This window comes from Scyliorhinus canicula, chromosome 9, assembly GCF_902713615.1.
Source record: "Scyliorhinus canicula chromosome 9, sScyCan1.1, whole genome shotgun sequence".
Lineage (NCBI taxonomy): Eukaryota > Metazoa > Chordata > Chondrichthyes > Carcharhiniformes > Scyliorhinidae > Scyliorhinus > Scyliorhinus canicula.
This window is the reverse complement of record NC_052154.1, coordinates 192,834,376-192,855,792: the sequence shown is the minus strand read 5'-3', so window position 1 is coordinate 192,855,792 and position 21,417 is coordinate 192,834,376. Positions and strand designations below refer to the sequence as shown.

Here is a 21,417-nt window from a genome sequence, read left to right as displayed (position 1 = left end):
ATACCCATTGAGTCAGTGCAAGGAATCTTAATGTTCCATTTAGGCTTGATGAGTAACACAGGAATGAACAAAAAGGAATGTTGTGATTCAAACCCTGCTATAAAAAAAAAAGAAAGGAGAGGAGCTGGAGTAAATAAAACACTGCTCACCCACAGTTAGTGGTTTCCAATCTTTGCAATGGCTCGAAAAATCAAGCTAAACTTTAACGCAAACCTGGCAAACTGGGGACAGATTCTGTGCCAGATTTCAGAACTTGCTGGTGTTGGGAAAAAAAAGAAAAAAAACAAATTCAGTGAATAGGGGGACACAGGAAAACTAACTGATGTGATTGCAAAGCAGTTTAGGTTAATGGCCGTGTCATTGCTGATATTAATTCACTTCTCACGCACCAAATTTAATTATTCCTTTTTGCCTCTCCACCTTTCCTACATCAGCACACAAAGATCAAACTGAAATGATGTTAAAAATACTCTGTAGTCGTAACTGGAAAAGTAGCTTTTTTTATTCACGGAAGATCGTACAGTCCCAATTCTCTTCCTGCAAAGATTGTTAGGTGCTTGAACTCTTCGAACCTACTTGGGCCAACTGCAGGAAGGCAACAAGCGACCACAAGGCTTTTCGGAATATAGTTCAATGTCTGATACTAAGCCCCTGGGCTTTTATTTGGGTGGCCTTAATGATATCAAAACTCAATCCGGGTAGCCTGTACTGTAGCAAGAATAGGCACATGTCCCAATCTCAATACACAACTAAATATTCCAACTCATTGGGTTCTTCCTGGACGGGTTCAACTGCCTCCACCATCTGCACTGTCAGGTGGGGTCACGGTCTGCTGGAGCACAGGAAGCATCAGGGACAAGAAGCCAATTGGTATTCGGCGAGAAACATACATAGAAAATAGAAGCAAGAGGTGGTCTTTCGGCCCTTTGGGCCTGCCTCGCCATTCATTGGCTGATCATCAAGTCCAATACCCTTATTCCATCTTCCCCCCCCCCCCATATCCCTTGAGTTCCAAGAGCTGTATCTAATTCCTTCTTGAAATTACACAACGTTGTGGCCTCAACTACATTCTGTGGTAACGAATTCCAGATTCAGCACCGTCTGGGTGAAGAAATTTCTCCTCACCTCACCCCTTGGGGTTATATGATCCCTAGTTCTGGATTCCCCCATCATTGGTAACATTCTTTCCGAACCCACACTGTCTAATCCTATGAGATCCCTTCTCACTCTTCTAAACTACAATGAAAATAATCCTAACTGATTTAGTCTTTCCACCATCCCAGGAATCAGCCTGGTAAACCTTTGCTGCACTCCCTCCATAGCAAGAACATCCTTCCTCAGATAGGGATACCAAAACTACACAATACTCCAGGTGTGGCCTCACCAATGCCCTATACAATTGCAGTACAACATCCTTATTCCTACACTCAAATCCTCTCGCTATGAAGGCCAACATACCATTTGCCTTCTTTACTGCCGGCTGTACCTGCACGCTTACTTTCAGCGACTGATGCACGAGGACACCCAAGGTCTCGCTGAGTATCCACCACCCATTTAAATAATAATCTTGCCATTCACATGCCCACTCGCTCAGCCCATCCAAATCCCACTGAAGCATCTCTGCATCCTCCTCACAGCTCGCCCTCCCACCCAACTTTGTATCGTCTGCAAATTTGGAGATAAAATATTTAGTTTCCTCTTCCAAATCATTAATATATAATGTGAACAGTTGGGGTCTGAGCACAGATCCCCGAGCTACCCCACTTGTCATTGCCTGCCAATCGGAAAAGAGTCCCATTTATTCCAACATTTTGCTTCCCGTCTGCTAGCCAGCTTTCTATCCATCTCATGACACTACCCGCTTTAACTTTACATAGCAAAAGCCCTCTGAAAGTCTAAATAAACTACATCCACAGATTCTCCCAGGTTAACTGTATTTGTCAAGCACGATTTCCCTTTTGCAAATCCATGCTGACTTCACCATTGCTTTCCAAATGCTGTGCTATGAAATCCTTGATAATGGACTCCCTACTACAGACGTTAATCCGAATGTTTCAGAGCTGGGTGGGTGGGGTCAGGTTCACTGGAATGTTGAGAGGAGGGGATTTGAGAACTCCACCCATTTGGATCATTGCTAGTTGGGGAGTTATGTTTCTTACGTGACATTGAGAATACTTGAATGAAGCAATCATTTGAGTATGCTAGCTACCAACGCACATCTTTAACCCCATTACCATTTGTACTATTCCCACCCCTTGGCTGACAGCTCTACCATTGGAAGAATTACGCGAGTGTTACATTTTCCTACCTTTCCACCTCCAATCACCTTCTCAGCTGCATACACAGACTGGCTGCATCGTGGGCACTTTTCCGCACCACCAAACTTACTGGCAAATTTGGAGGAGCTGGGATTTGCAGAATGGCGCGGTTGAGCCCTAAGAAGAAAATGAGCGGTAGATTAAACAATAGGGTGAAAGCTTGTCATAGTATGTAGCAAGCGTGAGCACAGACATAATAAATACTGAAGATACTAAAACTGCTAAACATCAGAATAGATGACTACAGTATGCGAACGCCAGCAACTTGCAATTTGTAAGACTGAGGGAAGACTACTGGGCTGCATAGTAGCACAGTGGTTAGCAGTTTGGCTTCACAGCGCTAAGGTCCCAGGTTCGATTCCCGGCTTGGGTTACTGACTGTACAGAGTCTATACATTCTCCCCGTGTCTGCGTGGGGTTCCTCCGGGTGCTCCAGTTTCCTACCACAAGTCCAGAAAGATGTGTTGTTAGGTAATTTGGACATTTTGAATTCTCCCTCTGTGTACCCGAACAGGCGCCGGAATGTGGCGACTAGGAGCTTTTCACAATAACTTCATTGCAGTGTTAATGTAAGCCTACTTGTGACAATAATAAAGATTTTTATTATAAACCACCAGGTTAGCACTGCTGTCTCACGGCGCCGTGGTCCCAGGTTCGATCCCGGCTTTGGGTCACTGTCCGTGTGGATTTTGCACATCTCAGTGTCTGCGTGGGTTTCGCCCCCACAACCCAAAGATGTGCAGGATAGGTGATTGGCCATGCTAAATTGCCCCTCAATTGAAAAAAATGAATTGGGTACTCTAATTTTTAAAAAAAATAACCACAGGAGTGGCCAATAGGTATATTGCATGTTAAAACAGTTTTTAAACACAGAATCAATCACATTAGCAACACAGTAACAGCATTCCAATTAAGTTCTCAAGTAAAAGGGAAAAAAAAAAAACTTTCCCCTCACTATTTACACCTGTCATTATATATTCTAATTAAGCAACCCGTACATTTCAAAAGGCACAAATAAATGTTAACCATCAGGGTTACCTGCTTCACTGTGCAGCCCTTTGGAGAGACACACTTTCAGAAACAATCTGAATATCCATCGGACTTGTCAGACTCAAATCCTATAGCAAACCGGTCATGGGAATGTCCCTTTAAGAAATGTTCTGTCTTATCACATGGCTTCAGTGATGTCATTGTGTGGGTGGACCTGGGCTGTGGCTCTGGGTTTTTAAATTTCGTTTTTGAGCTGAAAGCTGTTGTGTGGTTCTGAGTTTTACTTTTGGTTTAGACCTTTGGCTGCTATATTCAGACGACAAGGATATTGAGTGTCTCTCTCTCTCTCTCCGCATGTTAAAAAGGTGTCTCCAGATCACTTGATAATTTCACAGTGATAATTGTTTTCTGGAAGGAATTCAAACCGACTGTTTTGGTAAAAGGGTTTCCTGGTTTATTGGATGTGGTTATCAAATTGAAACAGTTAAGGGAAGTTATTAAGGAATATATTAGAGTACTGTAGCTGTGCGAAGTATTTATGTTTGTAGTTGATAAAAATGCTTACTGCGTGTTTATAAAAATGTTAACTGAATTCATAGAATAAACTTTTGTTTTTGATTAAAAGTGCTTAAGGCAGGGCAGCACGGTGGCCTAGTGGTTAGCACAACCACCTCACGGCGCTGAGGTCCCAGGTTCGATCCTGGCTCTGGGTCACTGTCCGTGTGGAGTTTGCACATTCTCCCCGTGTCTGCGTGGGTTTCGCCCCCACAACCCAAAAACGTGCAGAATAGGTGTATTGGCCACACTAAATTGCCCCTTAATTGGAAAAAATAATTGGGTAATCTAAATTTATAAAAAAAAAAAAAAAAGTGCTTAAGGCCTCTGTTGAATAACACCTTGTGCTCCTTGTAACCAAAATTAACAGTTGTAGGTCAGGTGAACTCCATGATATACTGGAGTTTTCTAAACCCTGGCCCATAACAAACTGCAAAAGTACAGACAGACTTGGCTCCCCCTCCCCATTAACTACATCATCTGTATCCCAAGCACAAGGCATTCCTCAGTCTCCTCCCATTAAAATGTTCCATGGCCCGCTTAGCTAGGACTAAACAGAACCCCTCCTAAATTGTTTACACCCCACGAATCCCCGTAAATATATTCCATTGGCCATCTACATGTAAACAAAGTAAGTGGTTACTTCACCTTTACAACCCTTTTACTCACAGCTTTAGCAGACATATTGCCTGCATGTATTTGAACCCACAGGTTTGAAAATATTACTAGAACAAAATATATAAGATATAACTATTTCCTACATTCATCACGCTTGGCTAATGTAAATTAAAGATGAATTCCAATACACTCACATTTTGAAGTGTTATAAATAGATTAAATATATCACAAAATTAAAATAAAATAATGCCCGAGCTCTTCTCTTTTTTTAAAAAAAGTCACAGGATCGTTAATTAGTTTTAACGAGAACATGAAAAAAATTGATGCCCCCCCCACATTAAAGCACACAAGATGACTTGTGGTCAAATAGACACACTCGGCTCTGAACCCAAGTTAGTGTTTTGTGGATTTCTCCTCAGAATCTCCCCACATGATTGTTATGGGAGAGCTTCCGAACTCCACTCCCAAAACCTTCTCTCATAACGTTTTCCCTTAGTAGCTTGCACTCCAAATTCCAATCCAGGTTTTACAAAAGACACTTCAATCAAAGCTTCCGCTCCACTTTTCAGAGAATCCAGTCCAGGATTTCACATCAACCACTTTAGGATCTCTGTCTTGACTGTGCGCAAACTGTTCACAATTGCTTTAACCTTTAATTCCCAGATTGTATCAAAATTTCATCAGACGTTTAATTTATTTCCTGAAGTCTGCTGTCCCACTTTTAAATCCAGTTACTGCAACAATCTCTTAATTCAGAACATTTTGTTTACTCTCCCTCAAATTCTTCTGAATAATACCTTAGTCTCCGTTCACTTGACTTATTGGACACTTCTCTGGTTTCCTTAACTAGCTGGACTTTCATTTCCGGCATCCGTTTTCGTGATCATTATTCCATTGTATGACTTCTTCTATAAAAACAGAGTTGTTCCCTCTCTAGCCTTCTAAACCAGCACGGTAGCACAGAGGCTATCACAGTTGCTTCACACCTCGGGGGTCCTAGGTTCGATTCCCGGCTTGAGTCACAGTCTGTGCGGAGTCTGCACGTCCTCCCAATGTCTGCGTGGGTTTCCTCCGGGTGCTCCGGTTCCCTCCCACAGTCCAAAGATGTGCAGGTTAGGTGGATTGGCCACGCTAAAATTGCCCTTGGTTTCCAGAAAGGTTAGGTAGGGTTACTGAGTTCCTGGGGATAAGGTGGAGGTGTGAGCTTCGGTAGGGTGCTCTTCCCAAGAGCTGATGCACACTCGATGGGCCGGCCTTCTGCACTATAAAATTCTAACTCTATGTCTAAACCAATTGCTTCCAGCTGAGCTGCGAGATCTGCTTTCTCTCTCTCTCTACCTATTTACAATTACAATCAAAGTAACTAAAGCAGGACGGGTTACTAGGGTTTGTGAATAAGCCATATGGGACACTTGTCTTTATCAATCGAGGCATAGATTACAAAAGCAGGGAGGCCATGTTGAGAGTTGTATAGAACTTTGGTGAGGCCACAGCTAGAGCAGTGTGTGCAATTCCGGTCACCACATTATAGGAAGGATGTGATTGCACTGGAGGGGGTGCAGAAGAGATTTAACAGGATGGTGCCTGGGATGGAACATTTAAGTTATGGAGAGGTTGATAGGCTTGGGTTGGTTGTTTTCATTGGAGCAGAGAAAACGGAGGGGTGCACGATTGAGGGGTATGGACAGGGTGGATAGGGAACAGCTGTTCCCCTTAGTTGAAGGTTCAGTCACGAGGAGACACAAGTTGAAGAGGGGCTGTTTGTGGGGGTATGTCAGGAAAAACATACCCAGAAGGTGGTGACGGTCTGGAATGCACTGCCTGGGAGGGTGGTAGAGGCGGGTTGCCTCACATCCTTTAAGCTTCTCTCTTTACAAGGTCCCACTTGCCAAGCAACACCCACATGCTTATGCGTTTTTATTTATTCTTCACACTGTAGCCCTAGGAACACAGTTGGAACCTAACCAACCACCAAAAATAAAATCATCCAACATGAATCTTACTCGTCCAAGAACAGAAACATTAAATTAAATACACTTAAAACTATACCTTCTTTCTAATTTTACCAATAAATAAACCCCTTTAACAACCTTTGTTTTCCCAACACTCGCTTTTAAAATGGAGTATTTATTAACAAGTAAATGGTCAGAAGGCTTTCCCGGTGATCCCAATGGGATTGCTGATCGATGTTGATCGCACCTGCAGTGGCAGAGAGAGGATTAAAATGGTTTCCCTTTTCAGCAATATTCAAGTTCTGGACCCCCAAATGAATGCTCATTTTCCATCTTCACCCACAAAATAATGATTTGGCTGGGGTGTGGGAGTAGTCGGAGTGTCTTTAGAACTCTTCAGAAGTGAAATAGGAAAATTGTAAGACAAGGTTAGGTGTAGTTGTAAGAAAGTACCACTTACTCTGGCTGAAATTAATTGGAGAGCACATTAATTAATTTTAATGACTCCATCATCAAAAGACATCATCCAGCCACTGAAATGACCATTCTTGTACAAGGCTCGACTGGAGTGCCAACAGCACAGTCAATGGTTCTCAAAGTGTTGTCCGAGAGAGCCCTTCACATGTTCAAGTCACCGACTCAACACCACAGCGATATGAAAAGTGATTTTATAAACTCAAATGTAACAAATGTTCTCTTGCAGTATTAATGTTCATAATATGTAAATGCCCATAATTGTCACTGGCATGAATAATTTGTGAATTAATTGGAAAAATGCACATAATGTATTACATTTCTAAACAAAAATGTAGTGAAATATTTATCTTTTCCACAAGTTCTCTTAATTCGGATAAGTTTCACGATATGGCTAGTGAATGTGATTGGAGTTAAACAGATAGGTGGTTACTACAATCTCTTCCTCCACCCAAGTGGACCGTGGATGGGGAGCCACTGCTGTGTAATAATCAAGAGCCACTTTACAGTGATTAGGAGCCGGTTGACTGGTCCTGTTGATGGAACCATCAATTCACGAGACACGTGTTTTAAGATAGGAACAGTGGTTTTAATCTACTTACTACAGAGCCAGCCTGTTACCCGTTGAACTCTCGATGAACTGCAGGCTGGCCCTGGACACGGTTATTTATACAGCAGCCAAGGGGGAGGAGTCATGGGCGGAGCCAAGGGTGGAGCCCTGCACAAACTCCTGAGCATTCCCAGAGCTACTCCCCCTAGTGGTCGTATAACGCTACTGCACTGACAATAGTATTGGTAAATACAGTGTGAATTACTACGTTACATTCACCACACCTGTCAAGGCTGTAAGTTTGGGGTTTTGAAGTGTAAAACTCTTTAGTTCCAAATTCTTAATTTATAACAATGGGGTGGCACAGCATTTAGCGCTGCTGCTTCAGTTTCAGTGACCCAGGTTCAATTCTGACCTTGGGCAACTGTGCAAAGTTTACACTTTCTCCCCGTGTCTGTGTGGGTTTCCTCCGGGTGCTCCGCTTTCCTTCCACAGTTCAAAGATGTGTAGGTCTGGTGGATTGGCCCTGCTGGGCCATCTAAAGGTTGGGTTGGGTTATGGGGATAGGGCAGGAGAGTGAGCCTAGGTTGAGTGCTCTTTTGGACGATTGGTGCAGACTTGATGGGCTGAATGGTCTCCTTCTGGGGGATTCTATGATTCAGTTGCACCTGACCTACCAAGGTACAAATAACCCAGTATTTATGAATCAAGCAGAAGCAAGATTTTACATATCCTCAACAAAAGCAGTGAAGATAACATGGAAGATTCTGCCTCCTCCCAAGACCCGAGGATTCCTCATGCTGCAGGCACAAGCATTGTCTTTACTTCCAATATAGAATGTGAGCTTCGCTGGCTAGGCTGGCATTTAATGCCCATCTCTACTTGCCCTTGAGCAGCCTTCATGAACCGCTGCAGTCCATGGAGTTAGCCAACCAAGGGGTCCTCTATAAAAGCCATGACTAGGATGAGTTGACTCACTATAAACCAGAGGTCAGAACTGGGACTTTCTTATTTGGTTCCTTTGCAGCTGCGCACCACTAAATCTGTGTTTCCCAAATTATGCACTGCTGCTCAAGAACTCTCTTCACCCAGTCTGGCCCACATGTGTGACTCCAGACCCACAGCCATGTGGCTGAATTTCAACTACCCTCTGGAAAGGATAGTATCAAACAACAAATTGTTACAGAAAATCAAATGGGCTGCAGTGATTCAAGAAAGTGACTCACCATCACCTTCCCATGGGAAATAAATGTTGATCTTGCACCCAGAGAATGAAAGAGAGATTATAAGTACAGTTGGTCTGGGTTAGGCAGCGGAAGAAAAGTGAAATCAGTTCGGAGGCCCATTCCTGAACCACGGTCACAACACTTGCTTGAAAATAACATGTGGCAAGGTCCACAGAGTTCAGCTGTGATGCATCACAATTATCGAATAGTCTATTGACATTCACTTTATGCCTCTGTCAATGCCCGATTAGGTGAAGTTCTGGATCTTGCCAACTTTTCTCCCATCTTCTGCTGGAAGATTTTGACTCCTTGCTGTGGGAGAAGAGTTTAATGGACTCTCAGCAGCCTGTAGTAACTCGCTGGAGTGGCCCGAATAAGTAACCCTCGACAGCGAATATCATTGGTCTTCTCAGGGGAGGCCAACCCAGATGGGAGACCCAGATGGGAGACCCAGATGGGAGACCCAGATGGGAGACCCAGATGGGAGACCCAGATGGGAGACCCAGATGGGAGACCCAGATGGGAGACCCAGATGGGAGACCCAGATGGGAGACCCAGATGGGAGACCCAGATGGGAGACCCAGATGGGAGACCCAGATGGGAGAAAGGCAAATCGACATAAAAACTGCAGATGCTGGAACTGTTTTCGGATTATGCACATGGCATTGATGTTGATGCCGAGGCCAGTACTTTTATTGCCCATGTGAAGGTGGTGGGGAGCAGCCTTCTCGAACTGCTGCAGTCCATGTGGTGTAGGCCCACCCACATTGCTGTTAGGGAGGGAGTGAGTTTGAGGATTATGACCCAGCAATGGCGAACAAACAACAATATAGTTCTTAAGTCTGGATGGTGTGCAGCTTGGAGGGGAACTTGGAGGTGATGGTGTGCTCATGTCTGTGCTATCCCTGTCTGAGATGGTAGAGGTTACAGATTTGGAAAGTGATCTTTGGTGATAGGAGCAGTACACCTTGTAGATGGTACACATTGCTGCCACTGTGCATCAATGATGGAGGGAGTGGATGTTGAAGGATGGGATGCCAATGAAGTGGGCTGCTTTGTTTTAGATGGTATCAAACTTTTTGAGTGTTGTTGGAGTTGCACAAGGCAATTGGAGAGTTTTCCTGACTTTGAGGAGTCAGGAGTTACTTACTGCAGGATTCCCAGCCTTTGAACTACTCTTGTAGCCACAGTATTTGTATGGCTAGTCCAGTTCAGTTTCTAGTCAATGATAACTCCCAGGATGTTGAAAGTAGGGGATTCAACGATGGGAATGTCGTTGAATGTCCAGGGGAGATGGGCATTGCCTGGCAAAAGTGTCACTTTGGCGGCGAGTGTATGTTGTCCAGGTCTTGCTGCATATGGGCCTGGACTATTTCAGTATCAGAGGAGTGGGAATGGTGAACATCAGCGAGCACCCCCACTTCTGACTTTATGGTGGAGGGAAGGTGAAGAATTGAAAATGCTGGAAACTTGAACACAGGAAGAAGTTAGAAATCTTACAGTTGGAGGGGAAAAGATTTCTCGATCTTTCCCAACCCTTTGACTTAAACCATTAACTCACTTTTCTCTTGCTCTCTCCACAAATATGCAATCTAGCATTTGCCACATTTTCTGTAAGTGAATATACCGCTCCTTTTTACACTGTGACTAATGAAGTAAAAAATAACACTAGATATATGTGTGAAAATCAAATTGAAATGTGAATTTTCAAATATTTATTGGAGCACTGATCTGTTTTTATGTCTATACCAAGGGACATATCAGCACAGAACTATGTTCTGGAGAGTGAGCTTTAATATTGGATTACATTGGCGATTCAGAAAATTAGATTGGATTTATAATGGATTTATAATGATACACCGAGTTTCTAATAGAAAATGTGTTCAGATAGATGGGACTCAAATTTCAATCGAGGTTGTGCCCATTTCTAAAAGAGTTTTACTGATGAATTGCCTTGAACCTCTAAGGATTTCTAGGCTCTCCATTTTATCCTGTCTCTTAGTCTATAAATAGCCCCTGTAGATTGGCAAGAGGGCTAGAGACATTGCTTCAGAGAATGGTTACTGGGAGGCTATTCAGCCCATCGCATCAGTGTCAGCTCAATGCAGGAGCCATTGACCCAATGCCGGAGCCATTGACCCAATGCCACTCGCCTGACCTCTCCCCATACCCTGCAAATTATTCCCCTCAGATAATGATTCAATTTTTCTTTGCAATTCACAATTGAATTGGCTTCTGACTCACCCGTGGAAATGCATTCCAGATCCTATCCACTCAATTGGTTGTTGCCCGATGGCACCATTGCTTTTTTTGCCAATCACATCAAATTGGTGACTTCTGGATCTCAACCCTTCTGCCAATGGGGGAAAACAGTTTTTCCTCATCCATTCTCCTCATGACTTTTGAGCACCTCCATCAAATCGCCTCTCAACCTTCTCCTCTCCAAGGAGTACAGCCCCAATCTATCTTCACAACTGAAGTTCCTCACCCCTGGAACCATTCTAGTGAATCTTTTCCTGACCTTCTCCAATGTTTTCATAAAGGTCCAAGGAGAATGGGACACAATACCCCAGCTGAGGCCAGACAGATTTATCTTATGCCCCTACCCATAAAGTCCAGGATTCTGTTCATTTAGTTAAACCGCTCACTCCACCTGCCGTGCCAGCTTCAATGATTTTTGCACATATAACCAATCCAAAGTCCTTCTGCGCCTGAACTCTCTTTAGAAATGTACACTCCCGTTAATATTGCCTCTTCCGACCAAAATTGAGCTCATTCATTCTTCATAAACACTTACTCCACTTGATGGGGGCCAGGATTTTCTAGGGTCTCAGAACTAAGAGTTCCAGCACCTTGACCGTAGCCATAGCCCTTTGGCCCATACTTCTTGCCATAGCAACCCTTGCAGTAGATTTCAGCTTCATGTGCAGCGACTGTAGTGCTGTCTAGGGCTTTTCTGCAGATCACTGAAAAACAACAAGAGCAAGGAGGCTGCTGATGAACCCATTTCACAGATCAAAAAAAAAACAACTCAGAAGCACTTTTGCAATGAAAAATAAAAACGGGTTCGATAAGGAAGAACATATAATACCAGACACTGGCCTAAAAAAGACAATCCAGGGTGAACAATATGAAAATGAAAATCGCTTATTGTCACAAGTAGGCTTCAATGAAGTTACTGTGAAAAGCCCCTAGTCGCCACATTCCGGCGCCTGCCCGGGGAGGCTGGTACGGGAATCGAACCGTGCTGCTGGCCTGCTTTAAAAGCCAGCGATTTAGCTTGGTGAGCTAAACCAGTAAATAAAGAGAATGATAGACATTGAGAGGACACAGACAGGCAAAATGGATGGACATTAGCAGCAAAACTTATTGTAGTGGAGAAGTGATTTTGTTGGGAAGGTAATAAATATAAAATAAAGTGCACAATTTTTTTTTTTTAATTTAAGAGTACCCAATTCATTTTTTCCAATTAAGGGGCAATTTAGTGTGGCCAATCCACCTAGCCTGCACATCTTTAGGTTGTGGGGACAAAACCGACGCAAACAGGGGGAGAATGTGCAAACTCCACACGGACAGTGACCCAGAGCCAGGATCGAACCTGAGACGTCGGCGCCATGAGGTAGCAGGGCTAACCCACTGCGTCACCGTGCTGCCCCAAGTGCACAATTCTAAAGGAGATGGAGCAGCAGGAGCTTCACAAACCAATGAGGATGGTTGGGAAAGCAGTTAATAAAGCACCCTGAATTCTGGGCTTAAAAAGGAGGGACACAGAGGGCAAAAGCAAGTAAGGATTATGATACTGGATATTATATTTCAATTCTGGATGCCACATCTTAAAAAGAGGACATGAAGGTTTTAGAGACACAGTGTAGAAAGGATTCACAGGAATCTTTCCAGGGGTGGGAAACTTCAGTTATGTAGAAAGAAAGAAGCTGGGGCAGCTCTCCTTGGGGAAGAGAAGGTTTGACGGAGGTGTGAGATGCCTGGACAGATTAGGGAGGGAGAAACTGCCCCCATTGGGGGAAGGATGGAGAACCAGAGGACACCAATCACCTTAAGCCACAGAGACATTAAAAAATTTTTTTTTTTAAAATTTAGAGTACCCAATTATTTTTTCCAATTAAGGTGCAATTTAGAGTGGCCAATATACCTACCCTGCACATCTTTGGGTTGGGGGGTGAAACCCACGCAGACACGGGGAGAATGTGCAAACTCCACACGGACAGTAACCCAGGGCCGGGATTCGAACCCGGGTCCTCAGCGCCGTAGACAGCAATGCTAACCACTGTGCCACCGTGCTGCCCTCTAGCCACAGAGACATGAGGAAACTTTTGAAATGCAGCGAATGGTCAGAATCTGGATGCACTGCCTGAGACTTGAGTGGAGACAGATTCAATTGTTGTTTTCTGGTTGGTCAAGATATGAAGCCAATTCCAGATAGATTTTAAGGTTTGAAATGTGTACATGTGGTTGGATATGGAGAATTCCAGCTGCTAGATCTCTGGAAACACATCCTTGTTGGTAAAGGAGCATTGCAATTTCATTTATTTATCCATTTCTTCCACAAATCGGCTCCCACGTATCGAAAAATTTAGCGTTTCCATTCAACTTATTATTGAACTTGTGTCCCTGGTTTAAAGTTTACAACCAGGATGGCACGGTGGCGCAGTGGTTTGCACTGCTGCCTCACAGCACCAAGGTCCCAGGTTCGATCCTGACCCACTGTCCGTGTGGAGTTTGCGCACTCTCCCAGTGTTTGCGTGGGTTTCACCCCCACAACCCAAAGATGTGCAGGGTAGGTGGATTGGCCACGCTAAATTGTCCCTTAATTGGAGGGGTTAAAAAGTTATTGGGTACACTAAATTTACCAAAAAAATAAATAAAGTTTACAACCTCCCTGCAACATGGCCCCTCCGCACCCCTCCAAATGTCATCTCAATAAACCCAGAGATTTCTGACAGTTTCAATTTGGATTTATGAAAACTGGTAGCTATTTATTGTTGGAGACGATACTCAGGAAAAATAAAAAAAAATTTTTTTTTTTAAAAAAACAGATCTACAATTATTGACATCAAATCAGATAGCACCCACACTAGTGAAAAATTAGAGTTTAGTTTTAGCAGGCAGCCCTAGCAACATCAAGAGTACCCTTTTGAGGGTAAACTGAGCAGTTATGTCATCAATCGTGCTAAGAATTAATGAATTTATGTTGTTGCCTCCTCCGGTGGGGTAATTAAGTCAGGAATTGATGTTTAGGAGCAACAATGGGTCTGGAATCTCTGGAAGGCAATGTGCTGATCATACCAGTGGATAATTTACAAGGTGGAGGGTGTGGGGGTGTTAACGATTCTGCTGCAAAGCACTTGTTGTTGGATCTGATCTGATCTGAAAGCTTATAATGGAGGGCTGATAAAAAGGGGCTGGCGTACTGCAAAGAAAGCAGGTTTTGTGGAAACTTCTACTGTTGCACTGTATCTCCTCCGCATGGTAGACAGTCTTCTCACACGCAGCACACTTTGCTCCACCACCCCACTGCGGCATCTCCTGGGACAATAATAAATCTAAAAATTGGGAAAACAAAATTTAAAAATTAAAAATAAAAAAAGTCACATGGTGTTAGAGAGGACAATGTTTCAATAACCACAAGAATCTGGAACAAAATTTAGATTGCCCAACCGTAACTTGGTGGGAACAAAAAAATGCCAAACAGCACACTTGTACATCGTTCATCGCAATAAAACATCCAAGGCAGTTCATGGGAGTAATTATCAAACACTATGGGGTGACACCAAGGCATGTAAGATCGGTGTCCAACCTGCTGGGCGTGGGAAAAAGACTGGGTGAAGGAGGAGGAATGATGCTCCGGAAGGGAATTCAAGAGCTTAGTGCCGAGAAAATATTCCCCACTGGTGGAGAACAAGAGGCCAGAATTGGAGTGCAGGCATCTCATTTAAGGCACGGGGTGGCGACAGATATAGACAGAAACAAGGATGGAAACCTTCACTGCTCAGAGGGTGGTTTAGAATATGGAACTTGTTACTATGAGGCAAAGCTGAAATGAACAATATTGCTGAATTTCAGGGGGAGCTAGATAAAGGCTAGGGAGAATGAACAGTAGGAATTGCTGATTGGGTTAGATGATGATGAAGGGATGAAGGATGATAGGCTTGTGAGAAGAATAGAAAACGGGCAAGATCCATTAGGGCAGAGTAGACTTATAACTAAAAAGAAAAGACTAATTATGTACTTTTTTTTTGATGTGTGGTACTTCAAAACTAATTAAAGGATTGATTTAAGTGAAGTTGCTCAAGAGACATATTTGTGCCTGTTTTGTGATTACCAGAAATGTTATAAATATTTTAATTTTAACAAAAATAATCTTTATTGTCACAAGTAAGCTTACATTAACCACTGCAATGAAGTTACTGTGAAAAGCCCCTAGTTGTCCCAGTACAGCACCTGTTCGGGTACACAGAGGGAGAATTCAGAATGTCCAATTCACCCAACAAGCACGTCTTTCGGGACTTGTGGGAGGAAACCCACACAGGGATGGGGAGAACATGCACAGAGACCCTTTTACAGATTAAAATTAATCTCCAATTTTTAAATTTTTTTTTTAAAAACCACACCATTTATTTCTAATGGAGCATCTGGTGATTATCAGCAGCTGCCAATCTACAAATTATCAGTTATGTTTCAATCATTGTATTGATTTACCGTTATCGGACTTGGTGATTTATAAAGCATGTCCTTCTATTTTAGCAGCAGAATAATATACGCCATGTTGCTCGGACATATCTAATTAGCTGTGAGCACTGCCATGGGAGATCCAAGAGATACAAAAACAAAAAAGATGTTCCTGCTGACCGTGACCTACCAATTACAATTTGACAGTTGATGGTTCCAGTGTTCTCCTAATAATATGTAATTACTGGATTTAAATCCCAATAGCAATTCATTTTATATCATGCAAAGCATTATTGCAATAAATGTTTAGGTCTCTCATCTACAAATAGAAATTTATTTCAATTAGCTCGAGCAGATGTTAGTTCAGAATATTAACAGCGAATCTCAGTACAAACCTCCTGTGACCACTTTTACTGCATTTCAGCTCTTCCCCCCCCCCCCTCCGCCAAGCAATCTGGAGAAATGGAGTCTTAAAATTTTACTTACTGCCGCAATTTAAATTCCAGTGTCAAGAATATCTTTTCCCACACTATTGTCTTATGTTGCTGCGTCCTGATCTCCGAAGGTCACAAACGTCACTCTGTCAAACAGAGACTGTACCGTAACCCATTATCAGCCTACCATTATCCTCCGACTATGACAGCTTCTGCCTGTTTTCCATTATAATCCTTTATTGGAATTCTCGTGGTCGTGTAGCTCAAATGTCCCACTATTAACAGGAGAACAAATGACACCATTTTCTCAAGAGAGCTACAGATTACACCTTGGATTTCTCTCTATTGAAATATGGCCAGTGAATAATACGGCTCAGGAAGATTTCACAGGATCTTTAGGAGGTAAAAATCACCCCCCTCCCCCTTAAGAAATAATTCCATTTCAGAATGTTTAACAAGTTAGAGAAAAAAGGCATCTGAAATTTGTTACAGATGGGGGGGGGGGGGGGGGGGGGGGGGGGGGGGGGGGGGGGGGGGGGGGTTAATTTAAACAGCCCCGATTTGTGCTCTCATCATCTGTCTGTCTGTATTGATTTACTTTCTCCTTTATAGGTAGCGTAATTCCCAACACCTCTGTTTAGGTGTGAACCAAATTCTGTTAAATTACCACACAGCAAACTCATGGTAGGGTGAGCTCAGAGGGTTAGTTTAGTTGCACACGCTCCATGCGGGAGTGGGGGTAGCTATCTCATACAATAAAGGGATACAGAAAGATTCACAGGGCAAAGACTACAGAGAAAATATTTATAGATTCACGTGCGTCTAGTGATGTATTCCTTCAAAAAGGATGGTCGGCAGGCTGAACTGATGCGGGATAATTCACTTTTCCAGTAGAGTTTTAAAAAATAAATTTAGATTACCCAATTATTTTTTCCAATTAGGGAGGCAATTTAGCGTGGCCAATCCACCTACTCTGCACATTTTTGGGCCGTGGGGGCGAAACCCACGCAGACACGGGGAGGATGTGCAAACTCCACACGGACAGTGACCCAGAGCCGGGATCGCCTTTTCCAGTAGAGTTGACCCCCACAATGAGATAGGGATGCAGAAATCAATCTGCAGGTGATGGTGCAAAAGGTCTAGGGGGGGAAATGTGTAGCCAGGCATTCAAACCTGGACAGAGCCCCTTTTCTATGCAGCTGCTCGGTAGGTGGAAAGATGCAGGCTGGCCTTTGCAGTTCCAAAAGGCAATATTGCTAGTTCCATCAGCTGGGGGAGAGGGGGGTAGCATGTTATATGACTCCCATCTCTCCACAAACCACAAAAGCATTGTCTGGGTCCTCTGTCCTAGCGGACGAATTGGCACTGGTTGGCCAGGCTTGACCACTGAATGCAGAAGCCCTCGGTATAGTTCCCTTTGAATTTGGTCACTGCAGCCCACGGGGAGGTCGTGGAGATCATTTCAGAGATAACGAGGTGCAAACGTCATCAAAGCCTTGAAGTAGTTTTGTTCAGGGTTACAGACAGACATAATGTCAGCCATTTTTAAAATTACCCATGATAAGAGCTCTTCCTGTTGGTTCCTCTTGCTTTGTCATTATCATTTTTGAAGGATCTTTAATGGAGATATATTAAGTTGAGCAGAGGAAGTTGCAAATGTGTTATGAAGATTGAGATTTTGAACAGGACTTTATGGCACCCCAGAGATTGGAGGGATTCGGTTTGATTGGTTGGCTGGCTGGTGGTCAATGGACTGGTGAAGGACTGTATTCTGCCCAGTAACAGACAGCGATTGGATCCTGCCAGGTGAGGTGTTTTCAGATAACCCATAAGAGAAAACCCCTGGACGCTGAGAGGCGAGGCAGTGTGTTGCTTACTCTCTTAAACATTTCCTGCCTGCTGTTTCGGAGTCTGCAGTGGAGCCTCGAGACTGGAAAGGAGTCTACAGTGAAAACCATTACAGACTGAAACAAATCATCATCTATTTGGATGATCCAGCTGGAGATCTAGACGGAGGAAAGATCTGAGATGTCCATCTGAAACAGAGACACTCATCCGTTTAGTATTATTTTTACACCCCTGTGTATATATGGAGGATGGGGTGAGTTCACAGAGTTCAAAACAGACCCTTCAGCCCATTGAGTCTGCACCAACAGGTGTAAAACACCTGACCTACCCACCTATTACCAACATGATGATTTGCCAAGTGCTTAGCCAGGTACTTCTTAAAGGATCCTCCCAGACCATCACCACCCTCTGGGTAAAGGTGTTTCCTCACATTGCCCCTAAACCACCTGCCCCCCTATGACTGACCCTTTAAGTAAGGGGAATAGTTGCTCCCCATGCACCCTGTCCATGCCCCTCCATCTCAATCAGGTCAGCCCCCCCCCCCCCCCCCCAGTCTCCTCTCCTCCAGCAAAAACAACCCAAGCCTATCCAACCTCTCCATATCCTAGGCAACATCCTGGTGAATCTCCTCTGCACCCTCCCCAGTATGATCACATCCTTCCTATAATGTGGTGACCAGAATGGCACACAGTACTCCAGCTGTGGCCTCACCATAGTTCTGCACAACATGACCACCCTGCTTTTGTAATCCATGCCTCAATTGATAAAAGCAAGTGTCTCATATATATTATACACCACCCGATTAACCTGCCCTAACACCTTCAGAGATCTATGGACAAACACGCCAAGGTCCCTTTGTTCCTCGGAACCTCCCAGTGTCAAGCCGCTCATCGAATATTTCCTTGTCAAATTAGTCCTTCCAAAGTGTATCATCTCATACTTTTCAGGGTAATTCTATCTGCCCATTTGACCATCCCATCCCTATCTTCCTGTAACCCAAGAGTTAAAAGGGGGGGGGGGGGGGGGGGAGGAGAAATTGAATAGTTAACCAGATGTATTTGTTGCCCATTTAATTCTAGTTATTATTAACAAAAGTTGTGTGTTTAAATTTACAAACCTGGTGACTGTAATTATTCAGGAGCCAAAGACTTTGGGTAATTGTGCGGCGATTCCGGGTCAGATGGGGCTGGAATTGACTGCGCACTAGCCCAGGGTGTTGAGATGTATCTTATAACAACATATAAGGCGGGATTTTCTGGCCGTTCCCGGCAGTGGGATTGTCTGGTCCCTCTGGTAATGACTATCCACTGAGTGTTCCCTGGCATGGGGCAGGGGTGGGGCATAAATCCCCCCCACAGTGTTGGGTCAGTCCTGTTACACATGCATGACTTCACCCAACAACAACAACCTGAACTTATGCAACACCAACAGCATAATAATATCCTGGTAAACCGGGGCTGGTTTAGCACAGTGGGCTAAACAGCTGACTTGTAATGCAGAACAAGAGCAGCAGCACGGGTTCAATTCCCGTACCAGCCTCCCCGAACAGGCGCCGGAATGTGCCGACTAGGGGCTTTTCACAGTAACTTCATTGAAGCCTACTCGTGACAATAAACAATTATTATCCCAAGGCACTACAGAACATTTGAGAATTTCTTTTTAAATCCTGCATCAATTTCTTTGATCAAATATGCATCATCACTTGCGCAGTAAATCACAAAAGCGAACTTTATTGTTTAGATAAGTGTCGGCAGGTCAAATGAAATCCAAACATTCTGTGTCAACATCAGTCCCAATCAGCAATGCTTGTTGCTCTTATAACAGAGATATTCGTCGGAAAGTCACTTTTTTCCTCCAAATAAATTAGACTGCTTTCTATAGAGTTTTACTTTTCAGATTTGATCAGAAATGGCGCAGTGGCCCATTTCTATTGCATCCACATATCCAAACAAACCAGCAAAGCTCATTCCATGCTCCTCCTAATTTAAATGAATTTATTACAAAATTGAACATAGCAGAGGGTTACTTCTAAAATATTCGCATTGATTGCAGATCTGCATAACCTTGCTACATGATATAAATCTTGACATTTGTACAAATGATTTTATTGAATTACTTGGAAAATCCAGGAACCTGCAGGGAGGGCATTTATTGTCAGTCATTGCCCATGCCAGCTGCTGCTCTATTACTGTGAGGCAAGAATCAATATCTCACAGGCTGTGATAAGATACCATTGACTGCCAGGATGGATAGATTAGCTCTGTCATCATGGCTGATTCTGGTGCAGTATCAGTAATGGAGGAAGGGGAATGTCTGGAATACCATGATAAGGATCCAGGAATAGATGGGTTAGAAGCTCCAGTGCTAATGATGTTTTTTTTTCCTCCTAAACACACTCGGCTTCAAAAGGTTTCGCTGTAGCTGTCGCTGATTATGTTGCCACACAAAATGAGTCACTGCTTCCATAATGCGAGATTGCTCAGCTCAGGAGCAGCTACTTGCAGTTAGCATCATTCTACCTTCCAATTTGCCCCAACGTTATTCCACCGGATTTGTACAGCTTTCAATCTTAATTTGATTAATCCTAAATTACTCTCTAAAATAATTGTGCGCACAATGTAAAAGCTATTTTAAGGTTCAATTGAAACATGTTCCCTCAGCAAGAAGCCATCATTCTGCAGATGATAGGAATAGACACAAAATATTAATTTGGCAGCTCCTGAGATAATGAACAATGTGAAGTTTCAGTTTAGTTTCTAACACGGTTCCTACTTATTTCTCAATGTCTTATTCATAAATACCAATGCAGGGGGAAATCTCACATTTTCACAGAGAGATGGGTACAGCATTTCACAAAAAAAATCAAAGAATCCATGCAGTGCAGAAGGAGGCCATTCAGCCCCTAGAGTCTGCATTGACTCTCTGAAAGAGCACTCTACCCAGGCCCAATTTCCCATCCCATCCCTGTAATCCCACCTAACCCTTGGACACCAAGGGGCAATTTATCATGGCCAATCCACCTAACCTGCACATCTTTGGACTATGGGAGGAAACCCGAGCACCCGGAGGAAACCCACGCACACACGGGGAGGACGTGCAGACTCCGCACAGACAGTGACCCAGCCGGGAATCGAACCTGGGACCCTGGAGCTGTGAAGCATTTATGCTAACCACCATGCTACCCTGCTGCCCCTTCAGGAGTTTGTTCTTTCTGGGGACTGCCATTAACACTCTTTTCCCTTGGTTTCGGTGGCCATTAGCACCCAGTTTCCCTGGGTTTCTGTGGCTATGACTCATCTTTCATTCTCACTCCACAGTATAAATATTTCCCACTTTCTCTGACTGTTATTGGACTCAAAACATTAGCTCTTTTCTCTCCCTATAGACCTGCTGAGATTTTCCAGCATTTTCTCTTTTGGTTCAGATTCCAGCATCCGCGGTAATTTGCTTTTATCCAATATTAGTAAGACAAATGGTGTTGGGGAAATGGATGGGATTGAAGGCCAATAAATCCATATCCCAGAGTACTTAAGGAAGTGGCATTTAAGACAGAGACGAGGGGAAATTCTTTCCCCAGAGAGTGGTGAGCCTGTGGAAGTAGTTGAGGCCAAAGCATTGTACGTTTTCAAGAAGTAGTTAGATATTGCATTTCAGGCAAAAAGACTCAAAGGATATGGGGAAAAGAGGGATTAGGCTATTGATTTGGATGATCAGTCATGATCATAATGAATGGCAGAGCAGGCTCGAAGGACCAAAGGGTCTCCT

The 21,417-nt window shown here is 43.6% G+C and overlaps 1 protein-coding gene across 2 annotated transcripts in view; it reads right to left on the bottom strand.

Annotated features, from left to right (window-relative positions):
- Positions 1-21,417, bottom strand: part of csrp3 (cysteine and glycine-rich protein 3 (cardiac LIM protein)) — a 50,731-nt gene that overhangs the window by 17,521 nt on the left and 11,793 nt on the right. Inside the window, exons 1-4 of one of the 2 annotated variants that reach the window (XM_038808374.1) lie at positions 15,857-15,969; positions 14,113-14,244; positions 11,481-11,649; positions 2,309-2,435 (exon numbers count right to left, since the gene is read on the bottom strand). In XM_038808374.1, the coding sequence (XP_038664302.1) occupies positions 2,309-2,435; positions 11,481-11,649; positions 14,113-14,224 (408 nt within the window). In that variant the 5' untranslated portion in view covers positions 14,225-14,244; positions 15,857-15,969. Of the gene's footprint in view, positions 1-2,308; positions 2,436-11,480; positions 11,650-14,112; positions 14,245-15,856; positions 15,970-21,417 lie in introns of those variants that run through there. The other variant, XM_038808373.1, reaches the window with a different exon arrangement.